Raw genomic sequence first — 12036 nt, 5'->3', positions numbered from 1 at the left:
TGCAAGCAAATAAATGTATGTAAATAATCTATAAATAAAGTGAAATAATAGACAATTCAAACACATTATTAATATTATCTCAAATAAATCGTGTAAACAAACTCCTATCCAAAATTTCTTTTGTAATAACAAGTTCATGCTTTTTAAAGTGTATCCAACCTGTGACTATTAAGGGGCACAATTATTATTACATTTTAACAAAATTTTGGTGTGGAAATAAGAGAGGTGCTGTAGACATATCATCATCATTTGCGTTACTTGAAAAAAAAAAAAGGACGAAAGATCGATGTGTTTGGACCAGGCATTCTGCAACAGGCAAATTGGTTTTAAAAAAAAAGGAAAAACACGAATAGGTTAAGTGGATTATTCTCGAGTAAATGCAAAGTTAATGTGTGTTTGGATTGTAATTTTTCTTTAAAAATTGTTATGTTTTTATGAATATATTTTTTAATCATTTCTTTACCTCATGCATATTTCAATAGTAATTTTTCTGTAAAAAATTCAGAATAAATTCCTTGTTTTTTTAATTTTCCATGACTGAAATTATCCTTTCCTTTTTCAACTCCAGTTTTCACCAAGTCGACCGCCCTCAAAATGTTGGATAATGGCAACCCAACGTTGATTAAGCTGAGGAGAAACCAGGTACACCATATATTTCCCCTTCTTTTGGCCGGCAAAAAAAGTCAAAATGAGGAACTCCACACTCTTTGTTCAGCAAGAAAATAGTACTACTATTGCTAGCTGTAGTGCTGGGATTTCTTTCTCCTTCACCCGCCCTGAAATTCGATAGTCAAGAGGAAGATCCCTGCAAAGAGATAGGGATATGGACAATGGTGTTGCATTTGTCTTGCATAAACTGGAGTTGATCCAGAACGACCTCCAAACACCTGATTCGTATGAAACTGGATTTTCTCACCTGCGTGAAGATTTTGAGACCCTCAAGCTGAATCTGCTGTTCCTGAAAACATTTCTTCTGTGTTCCGGAATCTGGAGCAATGACCAATCGGAGGTAAGGCTTGGATCTTTCTTGTCCAAGATTGAAGCTACTGTAAACAGACCCGGGATGGATATAAACATCCTCTATCTTAGGGCAAAATGTGTATTCGATTTGAAAAGCGAATTGAAAAGCGTGTTCACAGATTTGAAACGCGTCGTCTCTAATTTGCTGGGAAACATCAAGTCCTTTAATAAAGAAATCATCGACATATACGAAACCTTGTCGAGTTGCAGTTCATCAGAGTCCCGCTCCCGCTTAAGAGACTGTGAACTTGTGGACTTCATAGACTCTGTTCTACAGAATCTGGTGAATCTTCTCAGCTGTCGGTGTCTTGAGTCCATGGAAGATTACAACAGTGCTTTGGCCCTTGAAGACAAGCTTACATTCTTGAAAAATTTCATTGGCTTTGCCAAATTTCTGGGTGTTGAAGAACGTGAATTGGAAGATCTGTTGGCTCACATTCAAGTTGTGGCTCTAAATGCCGCAGGTCTCACTTACAAGTGTTTGTTTTACAGGGAAGATGAAGAGATGCAGGATCCCAAGATGTGCTCCATAATCAGTGAGCTACTGGAGAAAATTAACCCCGTTGACCTCCAAGTTTATGAGACATATGTCAAAGTCCTTAAAGTTTCGAAGTCCCCAAAATCATTGCTTGCCACGCAGACAGATATGCAAATACTGCAGGATTTTAATGATTCTCTCAGAAGTAGTCTTTGGGAGCTACTAGGGTCCAGTACCAGCTTCGCGGTTTCTGTGAAAGATCAAATGCAAAAACTCTATGCGGGACTGAGTTTCTTGAGAAGCATTCTAAAGGAGCTGCCGGAGAATATGAATGAGCTAAATGATAAAATTGTAGCTGTCATTAGTGAGGCAGGAATTGTAATTTTCTCGCTCTTTCTGAATGGAGTGAAAGAAGTGGATGTTGACTCCTTAGTGGTTGGAGAATCTGCTGATTGTTGTACTATGCTGGTCAACACCAACAAGAATGTTACGTTCATTGTGGCTCAGCTAAGGGGTTCAAGCATCTCAGGAAGTCTTCCCTCCTATCATAGCTTCAGAGGACAAGAAGTTTGCAAGACTACCCGTTTCAAGCCACCAAGAGGTAGAGTACCAATAACCAATGAAATTGTAGTTGGTTTCGATGATGATGCACTAAAAGTGATTAACCGACTCAAAAGAGGATCAGCAACGTTGGAAATTGTTCCCATTGTGGGAATGCCTGGACTTGGCAAGACCACTTTAGCCAAAAAAGTTTACAATAGTCCCTCAGTTGAGGCTTACTTCTATATTCGTCTTTGGTGCTCTTTTTCGCAAGAGTATGACACTAAAAATTCGTTAGTTCAAATTTTATCCTCTGATGGTAAACAGTCTAGGGTGAATGAAGAGCTCAAACTTCTGGATGAATATGATTTGGCACAAAAACTCAGGCAAATGTTAATGGGGAAAAGATATCTTATTGTTTTAGATGATGTCTGGGACATTAGGGTATGGCATGGCTTGAGCATTTCATTCCCTGACAATAGGAATGGAAGTCGAGTCCTAATTACAAGTCGACAATCTAACGTGGCTTCAGAGGTACAATTTGCTGTGGAACCTTACAATCTTCGCATACTTACTGAAGAAGAGAGTTGGGAATTATTTCAGAGGAAGGTGTTTGGAGAAGCAGATTGTCCTCGACCACTATGTATGCCTGGGAAGAGAATAGCAACAAATTGCAAGGGATTGCCTCTTACTATTGTCATCATAGCTGAAATTTTGTCAACTATAAAGGATGATGCTTGGAGTGAAGTTGCAGATAGTTTAACTTCAACCATTGTGTATGCTACAGACCAGTGCAAGAATACATTGGAGCTGAGTTATAGACGCTTACCACATCATTTGAAGCCATGCCTTCTGTACTTCGGAGCATTTCGAGAAGATCAAGAAATTGAAACTGCGAAGTTGATGAGGCTATGGATAGCTGAAGGCTTTGTACCTGCTGAAGGGCTTGTGCTAGATACAGAGCCAAAAAGAATAGAGGCTTTAGCAGAAGAATACATGATGGATCTTATTGGCAGAAACCTAGTCATGGTTGCCAAACAAAGACATATTGGTGGAGTCAAAACTTGTCGCATTCATGGTCTATTACACGAGTTTTGTAAGGAAAAAGCCAAAGAAGAAAATTTCCTACAGGTGTTGCATGGCTATGGTGAACTTTCCACTTTTAATGAGCGCTCCTGCGTCGAAAGGTTGTCCATTTGGTCCAAGGTAGAGCATTTTAAAAAGTCAATGCTATTTTGTCCACAAATATGCAGTCTACTATTGTTTAGTCAGATTGAAGAGTCTGATTCATTCATGGCTGATATATCATTTGTCTTTTGCATCTACAAAAGCCTTCGAGTGTTGGATTTGGAGCAAATTTTTCTGCGGTGTAAGGTCTTTCCTAGAGAAGTAGAAGCTCTTGTTAAGTTGAGATACTTGGGTGTTCAGGGTGCAGTGAGTTCCATTCCTCCCTCCATAGAGAAGCTCTCCAACTTAGAAACTTTTGTTGTGATTGCTGAATCTGGTACTGTTTCATTGCCAGATACCATATGGAATATGACCAAGTTGAGGCATCTACATGTGGTGGGCAGGAAAGTTTGTTGTTCTTTGCCGAGTGAAAATCTTGGAAACACCTCTGACCTCTGGAATTTAGACACTTTTTCCACCTTGATTGTGTCTTTAGATGACAGAGTGGAAAATATAATGAGAAAGATTCCAAATGTCCGCCAACTGAAAATCCAACTCTCAGCGGGAGGGTGCTCTACGGGAAACTGCAACATAAGCAACCTTACAAATGTAGAAACACTCGAAGTGTTTGCAGAGTCATCACCACCGAATCCTGTTCAGTTTTCTTTCCCCCTACGTTTAAAAGAGTTGGTCCTTGGAGGATTGCATCTGCCCTGGAGTAGAATTTCAGTGATTGAGGAACTACGCTACCTTGAGGTCCTTGTATTACTCAGGCTGTCATTTGTCGGAGAAAGATGGGAGTTGACACCAGGAGGGTTCCGTGAACTCAGGTGCTTGATTTTGGAAAACTTGGGTGTTGTCAAATGGGAAGACGCAACAGATAGTGGTGATGCTTTTCTGGGTCTTCAGAAGTTAAGGTTGAGTGGGGTTTTGCTATTGGAAAAGGTCCCTTCCCGTTTACAGTGGATTCCACTTCTTGAAGAGATTGAAGTACGGGACTGTACGAAGTCTCCTAAGAAGTTGGTACACAAAATTGGGAAAAAGCAGGAGGACTGGGGAAATATGAATCTGAAGATCATTGACTAGCCAGAAATCTTTAAGGCAGAATCCATGTCAAACGTTGAGAGGTAAACTCATTCTTTTAATTTTGTCATTGTCAATGCGTGGTAGAATGAACACTCTGTATAACTAATATTTGCGCTACTAATTGGCATATCGGTTGGAATAAGGGGAAAAGTTGGGTTTAGATGGTACTATATCTGAAATCCGTGGTATGCATATCTGCCTTCAATTGCATTTCAGAATTTTCTTCTGAAAGGTATATCTCATATTGTCTCTGAGGACTTATTTGCATATCTTTCTTATTCCAAGAACTTATTTTGTTTCATATTCTAGCTACATGATCTGAAGTATTACTTCTTGTGTACTAATATTGTCTTGTACCATGACTATACTCCACTAGCAACACATTATAGCTAGTCTCACGTGAACAAGTCCGAACTGAAGTAAGCCCTGTGAATTTTTTGTTTTCCCAATATTGTTTACCTATTGATGACATTTAAAAGGAACTGCTTGAATGCTTCCATATCAATAATTTGTTTAAGCATGTATAGGGGTTCTGAACGTGCTATTCCTTTAAGTTTAAAGAGCATAAATGGTCACATACAATCCTTGAACCATCTTTTCAGTTTTGCTGATTCTTATCCAGCAGAATAATGATACATCATAGTGTTTTAGATCATCGAACCTGCACTTAACAAATCCCTCCTGCTCTAGGTAAGGGCCTGTTGAAGTTGTGAAAATTCTTTTGACTATAGGTTTATATGCTTGAGTAAGAAGTAGCTAATGCTTGTTTTTATTATCAAATTGTATGATTGTATAAAATGGATGGTATAACTTTGTGACTACACCTTAAATATAGTGGGCAAAATAGAGAAAGGCTAAATCTTGGCACTTGATATGTTGTCTTCACTGCTTCTATACAAAATAAAACATGGCCTTTTTATTATTGTTTTTAAGGCATTGCCTGCGGCAAATTGATTAAAGTACCTTGGCTTAATGATGTGCGAAATTTATGAATAGACAACTAATTGTCACTTTTTTTTTTTTTTTAAATGTCAGCTGGGTTGCTATTGTCTTTGGTTTTTCTGATATCAGCAGGGTTTGCTATGGTTCTTCCATTATAATTGCTCATATGTGTGACTTTCCCCAAAAAAAAAATGTAAAAATAAAAAAGCCAAAAAAAGGAAAAAGAGGGCAAAAAATGGGTATGGCTCTCAGCAATGATTAGGTAGTGGTGACTGGCGTTGTAGTGGTTTTTCTCATGTGCAGTGCAAAATGTGGTTTGCTCCTGATTGTTGCTTGTGTGGATGATGGAGTAAAAGGCGATCAAAGGATGACTTTTCTTTTGTGCAGATGGTGCGAACCTTCAATGCAATCATCAAGTCACGGTATTAGCAGTAGATCTGCACAACAGCATGATGGGTTCAAAAGTTATACGTCACGGCCAAATATTTTGCTGTTGCTGTGGAAGAAGAAAGCAGTTGAAGAAGCAAAACTTTTCAACGCCAGCTGTGTGTTTGGTTTTTGTACTGTACATGTGGACACCTCTTTATTTTATTTTATTTGTCAAAATATGACCATATGGGAAGAGGTTCCATTCTCCAGTTCTATATATATAGGGCAATATTATTGTTTGCAAACATCCTCATACAGCGGTGTCTCAATTGATCAAATACTACTGCTACTTGTACCAGAAAGCAATTAAAGTTCTCATGTGTCTGATTTTGATCTGGAAAGTAGAGAATTGAATTTTGAGTGAGCTAATTAAAGCAAGATGCAGGTTTGAGTTGTGGTTTGCAAGTAGGAACTTGTAAGATGTAGCTGTATAATGCGTGCAAGATGTTATCCGAAATTCATATTGTCTGCCTTTCATGATGAATAAGGAAATAGAAGATTTTGCCATGAATTTTGAATTCGTTGTTGTTTGTATGTTAATTTCTTTTAATTTTTTAGTAGAAGGTAAAGGTTCTTACTGAACGCTTAGAATTGCATGAAAACATACATTCAAGTGCATGAAAATATCTTGCGCTTTTTGATAATTCAAGTGTGGCATCAACATGCATCAAGGTACTCATAACTTAACTGCACAATTTTTAATGCAAGTGTAGATGACATTTTTTTAAAACTAAAATAATAAATATCCATGCCCTATCTATGTGTATTCAATTATAACAGCTTGATTTCATTGGCTATACAAAAAAAAAAAAATGAATCATAAAATATGTTCGTAGCAATTAATTTTGGGAATTATTGCTAGTGGATTTGAAAAATTAGCATACTTGAATAAATCATTGCTAGTGGAATTTCGATTCTTGCAAGCCAAATTCTTGGATTTATATTGATTCCAAGGACATATCATCATGAAAACTCTACATTGACAAATCAATCAATTATGATTTATTGTATGATTTAAGACATATACCAAAGCATCTCCTTCTTGATAGGGGTTACAATCACAAAACATCAGTTTTTTACCTAGTTGCAAAGATATACAATAACTAACACGCTAATCTAGATGAATAATTACCTCAAAAAAAGTACTAAAACATCTTAATCCACTCAATTCAAGAAAATAATTAAAATTAATGAAGTACATACTTTAAATTTACAGCCAAATAGTTTTAAGTAGATAGTTAAACATATTGGCAAATCAAATGAAGTGAAAAATTACCTGAATGGAATCATCAATAAAGTAGCAAATGATTTGAAAATTACCGTAACTAATAGTTAAAACAACAAAAGAAATAAATGCAATCTATTAATGAAAAAATTTATGATGACAAACTTATTCTAAACCATAAATAACAATTAACAAATGTGATCTCCTCCCTATCAAGCCTATCTAACATGGGCAATTGAATTAAAACACTTTAAAAAGTATTGTACATACGACTTGCAAGATTGCAAATTTCTTACAACCAAAAAAGTAGATTAGCTAAAGAAAACATACCTATTGAGAAAGATATTGCAAAATAGGAAAGAGTAGTAGCTAATATAGCAATATCTGAATTCAATAGATTACATGATTGTAGTGGAACAAAGTTATAGGTAAATGAAATCAATTTGAATAGATGAGGTTACTATGGTAACAGCCAAGAAACCAAACTTCTCTACTAATTAGCATTAATTGTGTCTTAACATCTATATATCATAAGTTTGCAAATAACTGTTGAGAAAGGCTTTAAGAAATTAAGAGACTTGGATGTTAATACAATTAAATAATTAAAAGGATTTTTATGTAATTCCACTAAAACATAACCTGAATTCAATTATACCTAATATTTAATTAGATATCAAATACTGTCACATGTTAAACTTACCCATAGCTTTAAATGTTTGAGAGGACATTTAAGTAATTATAAAAAAAACCAAATCAGTTATAATGATTCATATTTAATACTCCAATTGCACTTCAAATACTCTCATATTCCCAAAATAGCCCCATCCTTGCGGTTGAAATCTTTGCCCATCAAATACTGTCACATGTTAAATTTACCCATAGCTTTAAATGTCTGAGAGGACATTTAAGTAATTATAAAAAAACCAAATCAGCTATAATGATTCATATTTAATACTCCAATTAAACTTACCCATAACTTTAAATGTTTGAAAGGACATTTAAGTAATTATAAAAAAACCAAATCAGCTATAATGATTCATATTTAATACTCCAATTGCACTTCAAATACTCTCATATTCTCAAAATAGTCACATCCTTACGGTTGAAATCTTTGCCCATCGAATACTGTCACATGTTAAACTTACCCATAGCTTTAAATGTCTGAGAGGACATTTAAGTAATTATAAAAAAAACCAAATCCTCCAATTGCACTTCAAATACTCTCATATTCCCAAAATAACCTCATTCCTGCGGTTGAAATTTTTGCCCTAAACTCATTCTTATATAGTATAAGGAACCTTTTATGTAAAATTTTTATAAAAAGTTTTCTTGCATAGTTACATTAGATGTATATTAGTTTTATTGTTATCCATAAAATATGCATGTTAATTTCATTTACTCAAATGCTCAATTGAATCAGCGTAATTGGACTACTACATGTTTATATGGTTTTCTTTCTACCACATTAAATGTTTTAGAGCACTGTATGAGTTTATGTACGTAAGGGATGAGGAGAGTAGTCTACCATAGTACTTACTGTAGCAACCTTCCTTTCAATTTTGGACAAAATACACTTTATTCCCTGTGATTTAGAGCTTTTTCACATAATCTTCTTACGGTTTCAAAAGTTATACATAACTCTCTTATGGTTTGAATTAAAGTGTCAAAATGATAAAATTTACATTTCATAATGGAGTCAATTAAAATGTCAAAAACACCCCTATGTGAAGTTAAAAATTATTTATTAACAACGAGGGATTATATATATTTTGAAAATCATAAGGGGGTTATATAGTAAAATATAAAACCATACGAAATTAGAGTATCATGTATATTGTGTTTATATATTTTGGTCACTTTAGCCGTTTTAGTGTTTAAACAAGGTAATTTTGACCTTTTCATGGATTCTGTTACAAATGATCATTTTAACACTTTAATCTAAACTATAAGGTGATTATATATAACTTTTGAAACTATAGAAAGATTATGTGAAAAATCACTAAACCACAAGGGGGTAAAGTGTATTTTGCTCTTCAATTTCTTTTTTTAGAAAAACAAAAAAAGGGAAAATTTGTTGAGATATTTTCATCGGGGGTAGGATGTTTTCAGACATTTTCTTCTTCTTCTTCTACTTCTTTTTGGAAAAAAAATGCATTTGAGTCATTTTTATCTTAACATTTTTTGGGGTACAACTCTTGTTACCTACTCTATTCAGATCTATATTTTGATATACTCAAAATTAAAAATAATGAAATAAAAGGTAACTAACTCAAAGAATAATGAAGTAGGTTTTTGTGCATAGTTTTTCTTTTCTTTTGGACAATTTTGTTGATCAATTTTTGTATATTTTAATAGATGAATCATGCACTTTAAAAAAAAATAGTTACACCACAAAATTAATGGTTGTTAGAGATATTCTGTACATGCGATGTGGGCTTAGACCTTGGTTTACCTAACAATTTATGCCAAGTCTTCTTCAGAGTCCCATAAAGTTTGGAATTAAATATTACATAAGAAAAGTATTTTGGAATTAAATATTACATAAGAAAAATACTAGATTTTAATCCGTGCACTTGCAGGAGCTGATGTAGTTTATAGCGATTATAAAAAAATTGAAAATACATAGAATTATTAATTAGGATTAAAAGGAGGAGAAAAGAAGAATAAATTCATAATATTGTGTTATTTTCTAATGTGAAGAAGGAAAAATAGAGAAATGTGAATTGGGTAAAAACTCAATTTGGAACAATTAGGAGTGAACTAATTTCTGAAAACCTACATCTTGCTTCTCTCCACAAAAAAAAAAAAAAAAATCTTGCTTACCGTGTTATTCCATCTTGATTCCATTACCATGCCATAATCGATTAACTAAAGCAGAATTTAAAACAAAAATAAAGAAGGCATAGCAATGAACGAACTAATTAATTGAATTAATGTAAATTAGAAGAACTTACGCATGCATTGTATATTCCCATGATTCAAAGGTTAGATGTTCAAATGTAATATTCTTGTTACAAAGTTAGACCTACATTAAAAAAAAAAGTCCAATAAATTAAGCACAAAAAAAGTGAGAACTTGCCATGTATTCATATAGTCAACAAAAACACCATGCAAAAGCATATTGTGTTCTCAAAAATCATCTTATACACCTAAAAATCTAAAAAGGTACGGAAAAATTAAAAAAAATCCATGGTACTCTAAAAGTTACAAAAATGATGTATGAAAAGAATCACTACTAAATCATCATAAGGAGGCATAAAGTTTCTCTCCAAAAAAAAAAATGTAAAGCCAATAGATGAACCAAATAGTTCTTGAAATGATTGACATCATCATTGACTAATACATTTTATAAGTGCTGGATAGGATTTTAAATTCGAGGTTAATGTGATGTGAGAATAAAATTTTTCGATTTTGTCGATAAATATTATTTTATATCTGAATTTTTTATTGATAGATAATATCACAATCAAAAGAAAAAGATAATGTTTGCGTAAACACAAGGTAAATTTTCTTGTAAAATAAGATAAATTCCAATTATACATGAAGATAAAAGTTGGAGATTATGAAGAGAAAAATTTTAAAGATGAGGTGAATTTTTTTAAATGTAAGATATATGATAAGTAGATAATATATTTCTTTTTCAAAAGTTTAGAAAATTGTAATTAAAATAACTACATAAAATATGTCTATTAAGTTTGGGAAAAAGCATTATTATTAATAGTAAGCAATTAATGAGACCTGTTATGATATAATGATAAGATGTGGATGTCCGTTGATATTCTCAAGATCCGAATGTCCGTTAATATTCTCAAGAAGGATTACAAGATGTGGATGCCCGTTTGTATTCTCAAGATGATAGACACATGTATTCTTCCTAGATTCATTGGTATTTTGGATGAAACCTTTTATGGATGTACTTGAAGTACTAAATTTATGTATTAGTACTTAATAGGGTTCATGTATCTTTTATTTTGGATCACTTATTTATAGGGGTGAATCCTACTTCATTTATAACCTTGAAACATTGAAATTTGGAAGTACTTTGATCAGTAAAAATATAATAATACTATCTCTTCTTCTTACTCTACTATTCCAATTCCTACTTTTGGGAGTTTATTCTATTAGTTTCACAACACGTTATCAGCACGAGTCTCTACCTTGAGTTAAGGAAAAGCACGAGTCTCTACTTTGAGCGAAGGAAAGGCGCGAAGCAAAAGTAAAGCACGAGACGTGTCAAGCTTCTGCCCGAACAACTTTTGACTACTTTTCAAGGTAAAATTCTTTCCTACATATCTATTGCATAGTCTTATGGCCAATCTCACAAAACAAGAGTTCATATCTCTTGATATTTTTGAAAAAAATTATTTATCGTGGGTTTTAGATGTTGAAATTCATCTTGAGGTAATGGGTCTTGGTAATACTATTGTTGATGAGAATGATGCCTCAAACCAAGACCGTGCTAAGGCCATGATCTTCTTTCGTTGTCATTTAGATGAAGGATTAAAAGTACAGTATCTTGCTGTCAAAGATCCTCTTGTCCTTTGGCAAGATTTGAAAGAAAGATTCGACCATCTGAAGTTTGTCGTTCTTCCAAAAGCCCGATATGATTGGCTTCACTTACGACTACAAGATTTCAAATCTGTCAACGAATATAATTCAACCATATTCAGAATTATTTCTCAATTATCATTGTGTGGTGAAAAAATCACTGATGAAGAAATGTTAGAGAAAACATTCTCTACTTTTCATGTCTCTAACATGCTCCTGCAGTAGCAATATCGAGAGAAGGAATTTAAAAAATATTCTAAACTTATTGCATGTCTTCTGTTGGCTGAACAAAATAATGAATTATTACTGAAAAATCATGAGTCCCGACCAACTGGTGCAAGTCCATTCCCTGAAACGAATGCGAATCAATTTCAAAATTCTGGTTGAGGTCGTGGACGTGGCCGTGGCCGTGGACGTGATCGTAGTAGATTTGTGTCTCGTGAAAATTATAGTCGTGGCAAGCAACAAAATATTTTCCAAAACAGGGAAAATAACTATGATCCGAAAAATGGAGAAAAGAAAGTTTATGAAGAAAAATGTTATCGGTGTGGTATGGAAGGTCACTGGTCCCGTACTTGTCGTACGGCTGAGCATCTTGTTG

At 34.0% G+C, this 12036-nt stretch overlaps 2 protein-coding genes across 2 annotated transcripts; both read left to right on the top strand.

The window, feature by feature from the left end:
* The first annotated feature begins 823 nt into the window (after positions 1-823).
* On the top strand, positions 824-6169 carry LOC140035773 (putative late blight resistance protein homolog R1A-3). The gene is made up of 2 exons (XM_072077145.1): positions 824-4332; positions 5621-6169. Exon 1 carries the CDS (start codon positions 824-826, stop codon positions 4289-4291), a length of 3468 nt encoding a protein of 1155 aa, XP_071933246.1. The 3' UTR covers positions 4292-4332; positions 5621-6169.
* A 5122-nt stretch (positions 6170-11291) lies between these two features.
* On the top strand, positions 11292-11660 carry LOC140035772 (uncharacterized). The gene has a single exon (XM_072077143.1). It carries the CDS (start codon positions 11292-11294, stop codon positions 11658-11660), a length of 369 nt encoding a protein of 122 aa, XP_071933244.1.
* Positions 11661-12036: the final 376 nt, after the last annotated feature.

The sequence above is a fragment of the Coffea arabica genome, chromosome 2c (genome assembly GCF_036785885.1).
Source record: "Coffea arabica cultivar ET-39 chromosome 2c, Coffea Arabica ET-39 HiFi, whole genome shotgun sequence".
Lineage (NCBI taxonomy): Eukaryota > Viridiplantae > Streptophyta > Magnoliopsida > Gentianales > Rubiaceae > Coffea > Coffea arabica.
The sequence above is the reverse complement of the archived record's forward strand: the minus strand, read 5'-3'. Positions and strand labels throughout refer to the sequence as shown.

Coding starts and splice junctions, on each gene's coding strand:
- LOC140035773 (XM_072077145.1), top strand. CDS start 824: ATGGACAATGGTGTTGCATTTGTCTTGCATAAACTGGAGTTGATCCAG.
- LOC140035772 (XM_072077143.1), top strand. CDS start 11,292: ATGGGTCTTGGTAATACTATTGTTGATGAGAATGATGCCTCAAACCAA.